The 18,738-nt window shown below is 48.1% G+C and overlaps 2 protein-coding genes across 2 annotated transcripts; one reads left to right on the forward strand and one right to left on the reverse strand.

Moving 5' to 3' along the window:
• Positions 1–5,738: 5,738 nt before the first annotated feature.
• Positions 5,739–10,080, forward strand: cd248a (CD248 molecule, endosialin a). Its single transcript, XM_057027683.1, has 2 exons — positions 5,739–8,295; positions 9,659–10,080. Exon 1 carries the CDS (start codon positions 5,941–5,943, stop codon positions 8,287–8,289), a length of 2,349 nt encoding a protein of 782 aa, XP_056883663.1. The 5' UTR covers positions 5,739–5,940; the 3' UTR covers positions 8,290–8,295; positions 9,659–10,080.
• Positions 10,081–12,347: 2,267 nt separating this feature from the next.
• Positions 12,348–18,307, reverse strand: sstr1b (somatostatin receptor 1b). The gene is made up of 2 exons (XM_057028249.1): positions 18,104–18,307; positions 12,348–16,729 (listed from the first exon to the last, which is right to left on the reverse strand). Exon 2 carries the CDS (start codon positions 16,515–16,517, stop codon positions 15,417–15,419), a length of 1,101 nt encoding a protein of 366 aa, XP_056884229.1. The 5' UTR covers positions 16,518–16,729; positions 18,104–18,307; the 3' UTR covers positions 12,348–15,416.
• Between the last annotated feature and the right edge of the window lie 431 nt (positions 18,308–18,738).

Below are 18,738 nucleotides of genomic sequence, written 5' to 3' on the forward strand. Positions count from 1 at the left end.
TGTGTGTGTGTGTGTGTGTGTGTGTGTGGTGTGTGTGTGTGTGTGTGTGTGTGTGTGCGCGTGCAGCGTGGAGCGTGGAGCGTGCATGTTTACATATTTTTGGAGTTGAACAAGTTGATAGTGTGAGCGGACAACATAATCCCTCTTGAACTTTTCCAATCTGGAACGATGCCACCAGTAAGCCCTTCTGTCCTCCCCCCATATTCCATAAAAGTCTACTTAAAAAAAAAAAAACCCTAAAAAGAACCCCAAAAACTTTGTTTCACCTGGACAGGCTAGTGTCAGGTCAATGGGTTATCAATAATCGACTGTGGGACCACCTAAAAAGTGAGCTAATGCTAACAAAAGGCATTAAAACCACTGAGACCACAGAGAGTTATGAGTGATTAGATTCACCAAATTGAACTGTGGACTGTTTGTCAGTCCAGGGAACATGTGCAAACTGTAGCTTTGATTAGTTACATTTAGCTTTTTCAGATGGCCTCATCAAAGAGAAACAGATCAACTTTTCTTTCACTTGTCGTGGATTTAGCCACGAACAGTAGTGGCCACGTTTCAACAGTATTTACAACTTGTCCAACTTCTCTGTGGACAGCTGCCAAGCCAAATAAGAATGTTCCCCAATAATTCACACAAAAGCCAAACTAATGCGTCTATTATGCTTTGATGATAAGTTACGAAGCTGAAATTTGAGCCCCACGAGCTTCGGGCATGTTAGCTTAAGCTTATCTCTAATACCGATGGTGTCATCCACGTTTCAGGTGCTAAATCATCTCAGACGGCACCAGTTTGAGCTGGGGGGGGCGGTGATCTGGACGCTGCACACAGGAATGTGAGATTACATACATTATCTGCAGCACTTTGTCCACGTTTGACAGCCCAAGTCATGTTTCTGCGGTGAAGTCCGTGGGGGTGATGGGATGGCTTTTACCGGACGCTGAGTTCATTTCTTCTCCTATTTTTGCATGTTTTTGTAAAGAACTCAAAAACCTTTGGTACATGAAGCCAAATGTGCCCCAGCTGATGATGTGTGTCCTACGAGTGGGTGACAGACGGTTCTTTTACATCCTTCAGAGTCCGATTGGTGATCATCTCCTTAATAAGCCTTCTGATGTCTGCTGGTGATAAAAGGATTAAACTGGAGTCAGGTGTGAGGAAACATCTGCAGACAAGTTGACCTTGCAGATGGGTCTACCCACATCTGGAGCTCAGGCTCCTGCAGCACCGTGCTGTTTTCACGTCCAGATTTAGAAACACTCCCTGATCCCCGGTGCTAACTGGGACATTTTTCCTCATGTGATCGGGGCTGCGTAGATGGTTGCTGCGTGATCTGTTTGAAGCTGACATTTTAAAAACATCATTAAAAAAGATTCACCAGATATGTTGCGTGTTTGCACTTCCCACAACATCTGGATGTGCTCCTGTTGGGAAGATGTGCGGTCTCCTGGGGATCTCCTAACAGACACGGATTAGCGCATCAGTCAGTCTCTGAGGAACCCAGGGCCGACCGCAGCGGCGCAAGACAGATTTTCCCAACCGTGACATGAGCTCAAAGGGAAGCTGCTCTCGTCTGTGAAGAGAACGCAGCTCCAATCTGCCATTTCTGGTGCTCTCTGGTAAATACCAGCCACGCTATATGATGGCCGGGCTGACGTGTGGTGCATGTCCAGCTTTAATGAAAGCAGTTTCTGACAGTTTGAGCAAAAACACACACGCCCCAGTGTCCCGCTGGAGCTCATCCTGTAGGTCTCCACCATTACTGGTTTACTGGCCCGTCTCCTGCTATCTCCCCCATCTCATTGGAGATCTTGGAGAACCATTGGAGAACCACACGAATGTGCAATAATGAAGAAGATGCTTGTGAGGGCTGCAAAGGCTCATGCTAGCACTGGTGTTGAAGGCTCTGGAAAAATGATAAACCCAGAATCCTCAAAAGCCTCTGTTGTCTACCTAGTTTCTAACCCTAATGCTAATGCTAAGCGAAGCACAAACAGCAGCATAAGATCCCAGACATGAAGCTGCTCTGCAGGAAAGAGAGCTGCTTAGTTATCAACGCTGCAGCTGCAGGTCTGTCTGAGGTTTCCTCTCGAAGCTTCCGAGCATGTTTCCATTTCAACCTGCACAATAACCAGCTAAAGAAAATAGCTCAGGGATATTTTGGAAGGAATCTCTCAGGAAGAGTTACTGTCAGTGCTTTCACTGATCATTTTTTTCTTGCAGTCTGACAGCCGAAGCTGCCTCCTCCTTCTCCTGATCCTCTTTCACAACATCTGAAGAAAAAACATCCCAAAATCTGCTGAGTGTGATCAAATATATTCATATTAGACTAAATGGGAATTGTTGTCAAGAAGGTGCTATAATGCAGAATATAACCGCTGATATAACTTGGGTGCATTCCAGGTGATTCCCTACAGGTTTGACCTGAAAAATACTAGTCATAACAAGATTAGTTGCACTAACTAAAGGTTGCTTTAGTTACATTCTGTCTATTTCAGAGTGCCCACCTCCATCCACCTGCTTGATACTGAAGAAGCCACATTTTACCCAAGATCTGACTGAAAGAGTCACCAGTGAACCTCTTGCTTGTTCATCCTATTACATTTTTGAGCATTAACTAGCCTTTGGATTGTAATAAACTAGTTTTGGATTGTCTGCTGAACTGATACTGGCACTGGTCTCCTTTTCCATGTATACACATGTCAGCACGGCTTCTGTCTGCAGAATGCAGAACTGGACGCAAGGAAGAAGCTGAATAGTTTTAGAGGGATCAATTTTCCGAGGAAAGGAGCAGCTGGTAAACTCTAAATCTAAAAACCAGCCAAAAGGTTGAAATCCAAGATCAAGCACTGGCAGAATGATGGAGAACAACAGGGGAACGAGTAGAACAGTCTCCTCCTTCTCCTCCTACGAGCTGTCTGAACACCAGGTAACCAAAGCGATGTGGTCCTGTTTTCGCTCTAAAGTGGAGCCTCTTTCTTCCCCAGAGGACCCAGAAACAAGTCTTTGATGCTTTCAAGTTCTTCAGACGTGACAATGCACTTTACATGGGTGTCAGAAATCAAAGCACCAAGGCTGGTTCCCATTACTGCAGCCTAAATGGGTCACAGCCGTCACCCAGCGAGAGCAAAGAGATGTTAGCTGCATTAGCATGAACACACTGTCTTTAATTAAAAAAAAACCACGTGTTTGACATTTAATACTACAGTAAAGACCCCAGTTTGGCACAGAGCGGGACCACTTTGATGACTCGTCCCGGTTTTTCTGTCCCTGTCTTCAGCGGAGGAGGTGGGGGAGAAGGAAGGGGGTGAGCAGGGAAAAGCTTCAGCAGCTTCAGCAGCAGGATGACAGAGATTGCATAAAACCATTATGAGGATTTGTCATTCTTCTTATCTGTGTAGTGACAAAGAAAAATGAGGGGAAAATAGAGTCCGGCACATTAGAGCCTCCAAGTCAGTCGTTTGCTGCAAGGCATTTACTGTGCTGGTGGTGATGTCATTACGATGGATGAGAGAGGAAACATTAGGAAATATTGGTCTTTGCACAGTTTGAAGATATTTCACCTGTGTTGTCGTATTAAAATAAAGAATTACAGATCTAAATGTGCTGTTTGAATGTTGAACAATGGGCTTAACACCTGTGTGATCAGATGGACACATCTGAAAGAGGAAGGATGATCAGAAAAGTTATTCGTTGAAAATAAAAGGACGTTTTCTTTCGCCACATGCTGCACTGCTGAAAACTGGACTGCTGAACGTGCATGTGGTGAAGTGAATAGTTTTTCCTGGTGGTGCACCTTCCATATTAGCGTGATCCCCTCCGCCCTGAAGTGAAGTTTCCCACACTCTCCTGCTTAAGCACGCTGTTGTCTAGCTGTCTGTAATTCAATAGAAAGGGTCTCGTCACGGTGACAAACAGCCACACACACGATGAGCAGCTCCTGATACAGAAGAACAGACCTGCTCTTGTGATTCGGACAGGATGTCGACCAAGCCCGTCGGTGTTTACGGATAAAAACCTGCTCAGGAGACTGATTCACACCCCAGAATCCCTCCTGCACATCTCCACGTCCTTCATCTTTACAAATGATTTATTCCCATGCCCCCAAATGCATCACCTCCATGTTCTTCACGTGTCTGTTGCTAAGAAACGCATTATTTCTACCAACTATCGTATGATATATATATACACACAAGCACGTGTCAGTTGTGTTTGTGCTGATGGATCTGTGAGCCATTTGAGCCAGAATAGAATGAGATTTTAGCGCTTTGTGCTGAAACTGAAAAAAGGAATCGTCGCTAAAGGTTGGGCTTTGGATGTGCGCCTCTTAATTTGTTCCTGAAACAGCATTTGTCTGTCTGATAGAGAAACGACGATCGTATTTCCGTGGACCAGCTCTAGATTCTCTTTAAACTGGGGATTTACAGCTGCTTTAGCTGTATTCTTTGGAAGAAAATGTTGTCTGTTGCAAACAAAAACATCATAAATCATATAGAAGCAACCAGATCAAGAGAAATGTGCAAAAACACAAAAAGGACCAGATATAAAGAGCAGAATGTCCGTCCATGGGACACGGGAACATGTGTTTCAGGCATGTATGCAGAGGTCAGCCTGTGTGTGTGTGTGTGAACGAACGCCTGTGGAAACAGATAATGTCTAACAACAGCACAACTGTCATGCCCGCAACAGCCGTGCATGTCGTACATGTTTCAAGTTACACATTTTTCTGCCGTTTGGCATGAGTCTGTCTCCTAGGGATGCTGGAAAACAAGCGGGCTGGAATCAGTTAAACGGATCTTTGTGAGCGCGCGTTCAATTCCGACCCTTGTCATAAAACACAAGTTCAATCCGGAACATGAGCGAGTGATGTCACAGCACGGGATGCGTTTTATACGGCCACAGCAACAAGAATGCTTTCAAGTCACATTCAGATATTTGATGCCCTCAAACAACCTTTCAAGCTTGTCCAAGACACGTGTATTAAATAAGAGGGGAACCCAAAGAGCATCCTGACATATATCACATATATCCCATCACCCACTCCCACCCACCCATCCACACACACACACACACACACACACACACACACACACACACACACACAAACTTTGTTTTGGTAGTAAACCCAGAGGTTCACCTCCTCCACTGCGTTCCCCTCCTTCGTCACCTCGGTTCTGTTTGCTCTCAGAGAAGCATTGTTGAGTCCTCTAGGTGCAGGACTGCTGCCGCTCCACTGGCCAAAGGCTCTGCTGTTGTAGTCCGAAGCCAGATGTGTGCAAATGGACACTTGCCAGAATGCTGGGTTCCTTTCAGAGTAACAACAAAGTTATCCTAAACACTGAAAACATGCCAGATCAGGAAACTCCATCTAGAGGTCCCGTCAGGAAGCGTACCATTGCCCTACATGGCGTCAAATGGATTAATGTAAATAAAATGAAGATGGAAATGATTGAGTGAAGATGACAGAGTGCAGCTCTTGAAGATGAGAAAACTTTTGAAGCCTCAACGCTGGAGAATGCGACTGTGTGTACGTGTGAAAATGTGTGTGTGAGCAGCAGAGAAGGAGAATGAAGAGGACTCATGAAAACCATATGACCAGAAAAGTCAGGCGCACCTCCCCCAGTCTCTCACATATCTAAACGGAACCCCCCTCTGAAAATATACTTTCCCTACACTCTCTCTCTTATTGCCCTGCCTCTTTCTTGTGATTGCCCCCCTTTTCTCCCCTCCCTCGCTGCTGTCGGCAGTTTAGGATCGCCTGCATGCTCTCAGCTCCAGTGCAGAGTTGCTTCAGTGGGACAAAGAGCACGCACACCAATGAGGACCCAAAAGAAGGGAAAGTTTTCAGATAGACAGCAAAAGTAGTGACAGAAAAAGAAGAAACACTGAAAGGTAAAGAAGTGAGAAGAGACCCCACAGGAGGATATTCAGGTGTACATTAGGATGGGGTCCTTGGTCAGCAGTGCTGCTGCTCTTCTCTTTACTTTCCTCATAACTCTGCTCTCAGGACTTCCCTCCATTCTTGGTCAGGAACTGAGAGAAACAGATGCACTGTGCACTGCAGATGGCTGCTTCGTTCTATACTTCCAGCGAAAGACCTTTCTGGACTCGTGGAGAGCCTGCAAGGAGGACGGTGGAAATTTAGCTACCATCAAGCGAAAGGATGATGCCAACGCTATTGGCCAACTTTTCTCCTCTGTCGACCTGCGACACTCCCGTACCAAGGTGCGGGTGTGGATCGGCTTGCAGCGCCAGCCTCGTCATTGTTCCACCACTCGGCCACTGAGGGGTTTCTCCTGGACTACTGGTGACCAGGACACCGAATATACGAACTGGCAAAACGAGGACTCGTTTGGCATGTGCTCGACACCCCGATGTGTGGCCATGGGATACAACACTCAAGAGCAAAGTGACAACTTGAAATGGCTGGATGATTTCTGCATGGCCCACATGGATGGGTACCTTTGTCATTATGCTTACAAAGGAATGTGTAGTGCCTTGTGGAATGAAGGGGCAGGAAATCCTCTCTACGCTACACCATTTAAGCTTCTGAGTACTCTGCTGACGCATGTACCACTTGGATCAGAGGCTACCGTACCCTGCCTGTCACTCGTCAAGCAGGAGCCCTCGGTTACTTGTATACTGAAGGAAGATGGCTCAGTGGGGTGGTCAAGAAACTCCCCTCTCTGTTCAGAGCCCCCTGCATCACACAACTGGTGCAAGGTGGACAATGGAGGATGTGAGCATTACTGCAGAGTTGCTGGCATTCACTTTTACTGCGAGTGTGCAGATGGCTATCAGGTAGCAGAAAATGGACAGAACTGTGAGCTTCCTGATGTTTGTGAGGGGGCCCCCTGTAAGTTCGAGTGCCTGCCCTTATCAGATAGCTACCGGTGCGCTTGTCCTGATGGATACATGCTCGCCCCGGATGAGCATGACTGTATGGACGTAGACGAGTGTCTCCAGAGTCCCTGCGAGCATGTTTGCGTGAATTCTCCGGGATCATTTGAGTGCCATTGTCGGGACGGTTACCTCCTGGATGAAGAGGGTGCGTGTGAGGATACAGACGAGTGTGTGGCTAACCCTTGTGAACACGCCTGTGAAAACACTGCAGGCTCTCATATCTGCCACTGTAACCTGGGTTTCTCCCCAATCCCCGAGGACACGAGCCGATGCCAAGACACCGACGAGTGTCAGATCCCTGGCACCTGCCAGCAAATGTGTGTGAATTTTGAGGGTGGATTTCAGTGCTACTGTGAAGAAGGCTATGAACTAATGTCAGACCAATACTCATGTCACAAGATGGAGGAAGATTATGACCAATCTGCTGTGACCCCCTCTTTTGCTTGGGCCACCAACCACCCTGGGCTGCTGTGGGACCCAGGTCACTATGATTGGGCCACAGAACAGCACAATACTGACTGGCCTGTGGAGGATGATCAGTCTCTGAAGTGGCTGACTGACCCACCTAAAACTGCAGAGTCTGGTGTAATCTGGGTCACCAGCTCCCACAAAGAGGACTTACCTTCCACTGAAGCACAGGAGCCTTCACCCCAGATGCCTGTAAAAGATAAGGATGACTTAGGCAAGGAGGAAACTAGCTGGTCAGAATTAGGGCAGAGCTCTCAGGTTGAGATTGGGGTGTTAATACCCACCTTATACACAACAGCTCCACCCACCACAGAGCCCCCTCTTATTACTACCCCCGACTGGTATGAAGATGAACTGGAAGATGAGACCACTACATCACTCCCTTGGATTTCAACCACTAAGCTGTCTGAGGGGGCGCACAATTGGTGGAAGGGGATTACCACTTCCAACCAGAACACAGGAAATCCAGAGGATTCAGCCCTGGTCACCCACATGCCCACAGGTTCTGGATTCCACAAGAAAGCCAACGACCACCTGCTGAGGGAAAACTCTAAGCTCCCACAGGATATATCAGAGGAAGAGGGAGCTCTGAACAAGACGCTCTCTGACGAGACAGCTGACCCATCCCTGGATTTTCCGACCCAGTCGTCTGCAATTGAGACTGGTGGGGCTGGTGAGGTTGTGGATATTGTTCAGGAGGAAAATGGGCAAAGGCAGGGTAAAACCTGGCTGCTAGTGGCTATACTGGTGCCAGTCTGTATCTTCACTGTGCTGATGGTGACACTGGGGATCATCTACTGCAACTGCTTTGCTGATCAGCCACGCAACAAAAAGGCCGCCGACTGTTACCACTGGATCTCTGGGGCTCATGATAAGCAAGGAGCTCCTACGTCCTCCTCGGGGGTCATGACCCACGTTTGAGCAGAGGTCAGAGGAGCTAACATAAACATAAATGGAGTGAGTGATGGCCCTGCTGAGGGACAAACATGTCTTCTTCTCACTGACTGTGAATCTTTTTGATGTTCAGCGTTGTCATGGAGAAAACCGAGAGAGACGTTGAGCAGCTCTTCGCTGTGGTACAAATGCTGTTGTTTTATACACTGAGCTCACAGCTTGATATCAGATGGCTTCACACTTGCACTAGCCTTTAGAAATAGGAAACACGCTCGTTGCCGTTTGTAACGTTGAAATTTGCTAACCTGAGGCGACCGACTTGGAAATGATGTTTCTCACAAGCAGAGTTATCACAGGTGTGTAGAAAAGGTTACTCAGTGAGTGAAAGGTATCATGGGAACATCCTTTCATGTCATCATGCAGCCGCGTGATCATGCGTCACACTATTATACGTAGCGGATCCTTTCTCTTTGTGCCTGTTTTCCATCAAACTGTACAAATTCTGCATTAAACCCGATGGTTTGAAAAGAACATCACTTTGCAGGTGAGACCTCCCAACCCTTACTGGCCCCCCACTACCCGCCCCTACCCCCTACTACCCCCTCACACTTCCAATCGACCCTGCTCCCACCACTGTGGCCATGCTCGGAAGCTGTTTTTCCAGGCATTAAAGTGCAGATGTTCAGGGTGGAGCAAGCAGAAGCCCCTGGCTGACATTATCTTTGACCTTGTTGGTGAAACGGTGATCAGTCACACTTTAGAACCTCTGATTCATTAGAGGACCGTTTGGTTCCACCGCAGCAGGAGATGTAGGAACGGCCCCAGCTGTGCGGCTGCAGGCAGTCAGGGTTGAACTTCTGCCGCTGTTTCGTGCTCGTTTGTCTCCATCAGGCAGAAACGACAGGGCGTAAAAACAAATACAGCTCAAATGTTTTCATTGATGTTGTAAATTACTGTTCGTGAGGGGAGGGGGTTTCTTTTATCGATAAACTGTGAATGACTATCAGATGTTTCTTCTGTCTGCAGGGAGCCCAAACATTTCATTGATAACCTTAAATAATTCTGCATTTCACCGAAAATGAAACTTCACTCATTATCAGCTAAAAAAAAATCTCAGAAGATTTTTTATTTCTCTTGTGGTACTGAATTTCTTTACCCTCTGGAACCTGAAATGTTTCATGGACTCTACAATAAACCAGAGAAGGAAGCGAGTGAAGGAAATGGATATTAGCCTCGGCTATGATAGCTAACTTTACACATGGTACTAAGCGTGACCCAGAGGTGTAAATAATCTCCATTCATAATCCCAATTACACATTCAAACTAGCTCCAGAACATTATGGAACTCTGAAAGAAGGGACAGAAATACACTTTTTGTCAACTGTGTCATTTCCAGTATGCCTGCTGTGGTCCCAGTTGGAAGGAGTGAAAAAAATGACCATCACCTCCCAGCAGCCTCATCATGGACCTGAGGAGAATCAGGATCTCCGAGGGGGAGGTCCTCATCTCTCTTTCTTTCTCCTCCTCTGACCCATTTCCAGCAGTTACAAAGGTTGTGCCGCTCACCGCAGCAGAACCGAGCATCTCTGCCACCAGCTCAGGTCCGCTGGAGGAGACACTGGGATTCTGTCTCTGATCCCAGATCTGATCCGGTCCCATCTGAGCACCAGCTGGTGGTTTGCTGAGGCAGACTGAAACAGTCCGTAAACTCAGAATGAGTGTTTCTGAGAAGACATAATTCCAGTAGACACGTGGATGATGAATTTGATCATTTGGATGATTTCCCCTGTAAATAAAGAATGTTTAGTTCTATGAAAACTCTGTCTGATTTCACATCATTTGACCTCTTTTAAAATTGCCTCATCTTTGATTTGTACAGAAGCAGCTCTTTAAATAAAGTTGTGTAACACAGGCTTATGAAGAGAGGCGTTCTCTGGAGGAAGAGCCCCACTCCTCGTGTTGCCTCTTTGCAGATTTTCGGTCATTTGCCTCAAATCTCTCCACCACTGCAGTGGTCCGTCCAGCGCTCCAGAACCTCCAGCTTCTTGGAATCAACACATCTACTGTGTGCTTCATATCCTGTGTGGTCACCTGATCTCTATCTGGACTCAACATCACATTCTGATGAGCAGCAGCCAATAATTCCAGAGGAAATCAGATGCTGACTGTGGGTGTGCAGCGTATATCCACCTGTCAATCACAGATTAAAAAGATGGAGGCTGCCTGTGACCATAGAAGAAGACAAAACTGCTGCTATATTTTGCTTCATCACTTTTCAAGGGATTTATTTTTCAAAATTGGAGCATTGTCGCTGTTGTGTTTGACTTTATATATTGATTTTAAAGTATTGCCCGTCTAATATCAAGCTGCTACAAACTTCGCAGTGTCTAAAGGTGATTTCTGCGTGGGGGGGTGAACAAATTAACCACAGGAAATTTGATAGGGCCAATTTCTGCGAGAGTCTGTGCGATTGTCTGGGATTGGAGTGGGTTTGTTTGTTCTGGGCGCCCATCTCCAGTGTTTGGAATGAGCAGAGAGCGATCTCGGCTGTGTTTTCCTCATTCCACATTCCTGGAGCAGCGCTGCGACAGGAAAATGAATTTAGCAGAGATGGCGCTCGGAGGTAATCCGACGCAACAGATGCAGAGACATGCGTTGCCGCTGAGGCCCTGATTGAATCTAATACCCGGGGAAAGGAGTGAGTGAAGTGTCAAACACACACCAGCCCCAACTGAACAGCAGGATATTAGCTAATCAGTCACTGATCGAGCTGATGGAGAGACGACGACGATCGCATATCAACAAAAGTAGCAGTCGGTCATATTTCACATCAAAAATCCTGAAATCCACACTCTCCACCTGCTCTCATCAGCACCTTACTCAAGGTTTTAGTTCGTCTTCTCTGTCATATTCTGCTCCGTCATAGTCATATTCTTTCATATTCTGTCATATTCTGTCATATTCTGCACCGTGGTGCTCTGGAATAGAGTCTGCCAGAGCCACGAGCTAAAGTCAACAGGAAACTTTGGACTGAGTTTCATCCTGGAAGAGATTTTTTGGATTTATTTACAGGACTCATATTTTTAAACAGCTCTCAGAGGAATATGACCAGTCGGTCCACAGCTGCCTGCTGTAATCCCAGCCGTTCTCTGACCCTAACTTTTCAGCTATTCCGACCCGTTGCTGCCTCCTGAATGTTTGACCTCGAAACAGACGCGTCCTTACTAACTTTGTATGACGTCTCATCAGCCCAGCGATGTTTTCCCCACTTCAGTTATGCCAGAGTTCCTGTTGTTCTGTACCTGACTTGATAAATGGAAAGACGAAACTCCTCTTTGTTCCGTCTTTTTTGTCCCCATCAGGGAGACGATGCCTCCATTTATATGCTGATGGCAACATTTTAGTTGCTGTTTAATCAGGGTTAAGCAGCAGAGCGTGAGCCCCCGGAGGAACACTCCTGGAAATGTTCTCTGCTTTATTAAAGGCAGATGAAAGAACGATGCCAAAGGGACCGCGTGTTCAAGTCCCTCGCGGAACGTCAAGTGATAAAGTTCGAGAAACAGCTTTTAGTGTGTGTGTGTGTGAGAGAGAGAGAGAGAGAGAGAGAGAGAGAGAGAGAGAGAGAGAGAGAGACACAGAAGTCAGTGACCTTGGCAAAGAACTCTTCTGCTTATTGTTCTGAAGAACTATCGATCCTTGGTCCTTCTTGGAACTGCAGGAAGGTTTTGGCGTCATGTGACTTGATTTGTTTTTAATTTGAGCAGTCGTTTCTTTGATTTATTCTCGTGTCTTTAAGCCTTCTGACCACCTGACTGCACATCTGGGAAAACTTTTGCAGACTGAACCAAACCCGAGCGTTTGGACTGCAGAACGCTCTCAAGGAGAACATTGGTTCTTGTGCCAAGTGGGCGCAGTAACAATGTTTAATGCCGCCATCTGACGGAGGACCAGAAGGTCAAAGGTTAATCCGTCAGGTAATCCGGCCAGACTGGGGACGCTGCATCACTTCAGGGAGAATCGGCTGTGTCCACCTGACTGTGGGTCAGCAGGAAAAGCAGAAAAAGGTGGGTCAGCATGCTCCACAGTGCCGTTGCCAAATGTTCTTTATTCTGAAAACACAGCAGAACCACTGGCTCTGGGACGGAATTAGATTCACATCACTGAAATACTGCATCTGCCACTTTAAAGCCACATTACAAAGTAATGAGATGCCTGAAAACACATTGTAAGAATGCAATAACAGCGAAAATGTTCTGTCCCTGCAGGAGCTGTTTGCTGTATGCATGAGGCAGTTAACTTTCACCGATAAACAGGTCCGAAGAAAGAGGTTCGGGTGGGTCCGGTTGGGTCCGAGCACTCCCCCACCCCCTCTGTCGGTCTGTACACCTCTCACATCTGGAGTTAATCTCCCCCCTCCGTCTGCCTTGTGCTGCCATTTGAGCGGGATCGACTCCAGCTGCAGCCCTGCAGAGATGAAACCAGAGCAGCGTATTCTTCGCATCCCATCCCGGCCCGGATCCCAACGCGAGCTCGAAATGGGGGGGTTCACCGAGGGCAGCGCCGTGGCCCCGCTCACACTTCCTCCTTCGGCTTAGGTCCGGCCCTCAGCTCTGCCTACAATGATCACTGGATCGACTGGAACAGAGTGGGAGGCCGATGAGCAACCAAAACACACAAACGATGTCGACATGAGGCCACTATAGACGCTTGGTGGGGGGGGGGGCAAATATATACAATATAGAAAACAAAAATAACTCCGCTGAACAGATGTGACACTGTTCCAGGTAATGTCTCCAATCACCGCGGCTCCAGGATCCACGCGTCCATCTGAATTGTTGCGTGGCTTCATTACTGAAACAGGCGTCTCTGTGGATGTGCTCGCTGATGGGAAGCAAAGCTGTTTCCTCCCCACGTGCGCACGGCCGGTTCTGGTAAATCCTCCACCTCAGCCCGATATGACGATTCGTTTGGTAAACCGCCAACGCTTAGCGCATCACGAGTCATTGACTTTTACCCGCTGTAATTGGCACTTATCTTCTGGCATGTTGGCACCTTTGCAGCTAGCCTGTGGGGAAGCTAGAGGCCAAAGTCTGACAGGAAAATTGAGATTAGCCCGACTGGGCCACATTTTTAATAATAATAATAATAATGACGCAAACACAGGCTTCATGCTGCATGATTTTCTAATTAGCTCCATGAAAGTACTGCAGCATACGCTGTCAGCAGAGTTCCCCCTCTTTGGAACACACCCTCTCTTTGTTTCCATCTTCTCTTTTTTTCCACCATTGTTCTCTTTGTGCCTGTATTCTTCCACAGCCCTCAAAGCCGACAACACAGAGCTCTTCTTTTTTATTTCTTTAGATCGCTCTTTTAAACTGAAATCAACACGCACATTTACAGATTATTACACACACTTCTGAAGGTCCAAACCTGCACAGTCTGCCGTGAACCTCCTAGGATGAGCCGAGAGACCTTTCCCAACAAAGCTGCTGGTAGAAACTAAACAACCATGACGCGTGGTGGGATTTCCTCTCCAGATTTTCCTCGCTGTGCGACATCATGTGCGCCAGCAGCCGGCTGTATCATGGGATCTGCTGAGACATTCTGGAGGCCCTTTATGAGGAGCATCCATGCTAAACATGAACTCCGGGTGAGAAGATCAGAGTCGGTCTGATCATTTACCCTGATCTTCAACCCGGTACACGGGGAGGGAGTCTCTTCATCATCACCCCAGAGACGGGTTAGAACGAGGACAGAACATCTGAGTCTTCCCCCCAGTGACGTAAACGGGGAGAACCAAGGAAGTTGCCGTTTAACTGAAATATGATTCTGTTTGGACAAATACGCCAACAAAGCTTGTTCATCTGTCAGAAGACATGATGCAACCCCTCGAGGATTAGGGATGTCCTCCTCCTGTTTGACAGAACCCTTTCATACAACACAGATGGCCCCTTTCTCTGAGGCTCCCTCACGCCAGCAGACTGCCTCTGCCCTCATGCTCGAGCCACTCTATTGTCTCCAAAATCCTCCTGCAGACTGTCAGTTCAGAAGCTCCTTATAAAGTGCATTGAAACAGCTTTACCACGTTTGCTCCTCCTCTCACCTGGAACAGGGAGAAAACAGGTCTCAGCTGGTTGGTTCCTCCTGATTAAAGAGCAACTGTTTCTGATAATCAACTGAATGTAATTAATGTGTTTGAACAGTGTGATTTCAGCATTAATTACATTGATATTGGGGTTTATTTACTGTTGCTAATCTGTGCAGAGGAACCTTTAGCTAATTGACGTATTTATGATGGTTTCCATAAAAAACAATTGCTGGTAGTGATGCCAAATGTGTTTTTCAATGTTGACAGGATGAATTCCTGAAACAGGGAGTATCTGTGCTGCCTCTCAGCAGGAAGGTTCTCACACCTCCTCAGCGGAACCCTGTGGAGGCTCGATACAGCCCCCATCAGCCTCACACTAGGACACGTCTACGCGACAAACGGAAATGTTTTTTCAAAGTGTGAAAATGATGTGCGTTCACACGGATCCGTGATAACAACTGAAAATGCTATAGTGAGCAGGACAGGCCAATAATTGGCGATGTTCGTTAGCAACTGACACGCAGCGAGGAGGAGTCATAACAAACCTAGCTCAGATAGCAGCACGCATGTTGCTCGGTCACTGGCCACAGCTGCAATTGGTTTTGTTGTTCCTAGGTGGCCTCACGTCCTTAATCTGAGAGTAGTGGTTGGTCGCCCCTGTCGTATGAACGGACTCTTAAAATCTAAAAGACCTGAAGATCACGAGTGTCGGTGTTTCCGTGGGTGGATCCTTCTATTAGTGTGTCTGTAAAAACACGTTCGCTCAGTGAAGTGACGCATTTAAACAGTTCCACAGAGCAAATATGACACATCTTTTCTTTTCCTTCTCAGTCTTAAATCCACATCAAAGAATTCATTAAGATCTGTCGAACAAGAACACCAGGGAAATAACAAACATTATGACACATTCTGGAACTTCTGTTGCACAGTAACACCAATACCAAATGTCTCTCTGTCTCCCAACAGGCGTTTGGAATCTTCTGGTTCTTGTTAATCATGAGACATTCACATATTCTGAAAGCAAAGTTCTGTGTTTGTCCAGCAGGATACGTCAGTGGCTCCAGTTCTACACGGTGGTGGTGCGCGAGGTGTAGGTGCCGTTGCGAAACACCATCTCCGAAGCCATGCAGTCTTTGGGGAAGTCCAGGGGGCTGCAGGTGGCCTGCCTCTTCAGATCCACGGCGCAGTAGTCCACCTGCTCGGCGTCCAGCCCCGACTCCAGCCAGCGGAAACACACGATGCGCTGGAACGAACGGCGGAAATTGTCTGACACGAAGCCGTAAAGGATGGGGTTGGCGCCGCTGTTGGCGTAGCTGAGGATGACGAAAAGCTGGGTGACCATGGGGTCCGGGGGCCGGTGGAACACGCTGACCAGCTGGACGATGTAGAAGGGCATCCAGCAGAGGACGAAGACGGCCACCACCAGCAGCACCATGCGGGTGATCTTCTTCTCTGAGCGCCGCCGCTGCAGCCACCCCGCTTTCAGCCCCACCGCCCTCATCCTGGCCACCATCAGGCAGTAGCATAGGCAGATGGCTCCGACCGGTAGCAGGAAGCCCAGCAGGAAGGTGTAGACCACAAAGGCCTCTGACCACACCGCTTCAGGCCACAGGAAGTTACAGTCCACGCCGCCGTCCTGTGCCGGGACGGTGTCGGCAAATATAATGATGGGCAGGATGACGACCAGCGACAGCCCCCACACGCACACGTTGACTATTTTGGCGACGGTGGGTCTGCGGTAGCGAGCGGCCTTGATGGGGTGGACGACGGCGATGTAGCGGTCCACGCTGAGCACGGTCAGGCAAAATATGGACGTGAACATGTTGATGCCGTCCACGCTGAGGACCAGCCGACACATCAGAGAGCCAAAGGGCCAATGGCGGACCGCCGCCGAGGTGGCCAGGAAGGGCACGCTCAGCATGAACAGTTCGTCCGCAATGGCCAGGTTCAGGATGTAGATGTTGGTGGCCGTCTTCATCTTGGCATATTTGAGGATGACGTAGATGACCATGGCGTTGCCAGTGAGCCCGACGCAGCAGACCAGAGCGTAGATGGACGGGATGATGATTTTGGTGGCCTCAGACTCCTGGTAAAAGTCCTCGTACTCCAGGCTGCTGTTGTACGGAGCTCCGGTGGGATCGTGCTCCTGACTCCCATTGAAATCCATCACTGACGATGGGTGAACTGGTTTTAAAGGTTTGGTTCTTATCTTTGAGCCCCCCCAGCTGTCCAGAACCTCCAGTACCTCCCGAGGAACCACCAGTTTAAGCCTTCCACCCCATTACTGGCGCTCCAGTCAGTCCAGTCCTCAGAACATGCAGGAAACTCCTCGCCAGAGATACGACGTGGAGCACTTGAAAGGTCCTCATTCAAGAAAACCTGAAAGAAACCAAATTAGTGTTAGCTTCACCGGCCCGGAAAATCCACCTGTGCCATTAAATGAGCCCAGCTTCTGGAAAGTGGTTGTTATAGTTAAAAAACCAACAGCAAGGAGCTCGACGGCTCTGAAAAGAACAAGAGCTCCTCAAAACAGCAGCTAGCGTGTCCTCGGAAAGCATCACAGAGGAATCACCCGGTGCCCTCAGAGGTGTTGATTTAATCAACCCACGCGTCTCACGGTGACACGCACGAGCTAACTCCACCTCCAAGCCTCCATTTTGCAACGCAAGGAGATGCGGGGGGGGGGGGGGGGGGTCGTTGTAGCTCTTATTAATGTTTCTGTTTCCACAGATGGCTCACAGGCATCTCGCTCCGGTCGGGTTTGGACCTGCTGCGCGTCCACGATACGGCTTAACTCTAGCACACGTGTCCTCCAGGGGGCTCATCTCCATTTCAAACAGCTTCTTCTGTATTGTTATGCAGCGAGGACGGAAAAATGCAGAGACGGGGCTGAGCGTGTTAGCATGGCGCTCATTCAGGTGCGCGTGAAGCGATGCTCGTGTCCCCCGGATGGCAGATGTGCCTCCGACTGAAGATGCTTTGATAAAGAAGCAGTGATGTTGTTGTTGTTTTCACCAGGATTTGTGCGGAAGCTGCACTAATTATGCAGAAAATAGCGTCCGTTCAGCATTTTTAAGACGCTGCAGTCGCTGCACATGAAATCTGCCTTTAATGAGATGAAGAAAATGTCCTGAACAGACTCGGTTTAGGAGGAAAAGTCCTCAGTCATAACGAGACGGGAGATTTAAAGGGTTCATTTAATCAGATTCTGGTTCTTCCTCGCTCTGGTTGCAGCATGTAAACCTGTTAGTTCTGCAGGAAGTGAGCAGAAAGCTGCTGCAACATGTTTCACCCCGGTGTGAGCTTCCCTCACTTCTAATTTAGCTTTTCATCCGATCAGACACGCAAAGCTCCGCCTCTTCTGTGGCGCAAAGGTGGTTGCCTGGAGCTGAACCATCTGGAACCCTTGAGCTGAGGAGCTGGAGGAACAGCTCCTTCACCTCCTGCTGAGGATCGAGCATCACATTCCAAAACATGCTCACCATCAACTTCACTTCCCATTTTTTTTAAAATGCTAATGAAACATGCTAACGCGCTGAATACAGTGACGATTCCCCCGTTACACCTGCACACACGTGTGGATGAAAGTAGCCAGAAGAGACCCTCATCACCTCCTCTGCTGGAATAAATGAGTGGAAATGAAGAGCTGGAGGTTTGATGACATGAAAACAGAACATCTGCGGTGAAGGCAAAGGGTTCTGACCTTGACTGGTCTGATTGGTCAACTTTCTGAGGGCTTTGCTGGGAACTTACCCTCAGCCGGGCTCCTGTCATCCGCTTCAGGACGCTGTGGCGGCAAAGATGAACAGATCTGGTCTCTGGAGGATAACAAACCGGTGCCGTCTCTCTTCCCATCAGCCACTGTGCACGTGTCAGCATCCACGCATCTGTCCGCCACTGTTGCCGTGCGCTCTGTCTCCTCAGCTCACCAACCGTCTCCCTGCCGCTGGTGCTCTGCTTCTCCCAACAACCCCCCCCCCCACCCCTCGCTCTCTCTTTCTCTCTCTCCCCTCTACCTGATGTATTCTGCTTCTGCATCTCACTCGACATTTTAAAGAGGCCTGAGGGAGCGGAGAGGCATGAAACGCGTTAATACAGGCGGGAGATGGTGAGGTTTTAGAATGATGCAGGGAAAATGTGGTTGGTCCTTTATATTTGCTATTGCTTTCTTATTTTAGTAAATATTGTCCGGAGCAGGTTTGACTGTTAATGTCAGCGAGATGCTTCGGTTCATCACCATCAAATCATAAATCTTTCTAATAAAACTGGTAAACGTGCAAGAATGTGGTTGAGAACGTTACACCCGAGTGTTGGTGGTCTCTGGAACCGATTCCACATCAACCTGTGTGTTTGGGGGTGGTGGGACCTGCAGAGTGAGCTGACATTTG

Source organism: Takifugu flavidus, chromosome 3, assembly GCF_003711565.1.
Source record: "Takifugu flavidus isolate HTHZ2018 chromosome 3, ASM371156v2, whole genome shotgun sequence".
NCBI lineage: Eukaryota > Metazoa > Chordata > Actinopteri > Tetraodontiformes > Tetraodontidae > Takifugu > Takifugu flavidus.

Excerpts from the sequence above, each read along its gene's own strand:
- sstr1b (XM_057028249.1), bottom strand. The coding sequence starts at position 16,517 with ATGGATTTCAATGGGAGTCAGGAGCACGATCCCACCGGAGCTCCGTAC.
- cd248a (XM_057027683.1), top strand. The coding sequence starts at position 5,941 with ATGGGGTCCTTGGTCAGCAGTGCTGCTGCTCTTCTCTTTACTTTCCTC.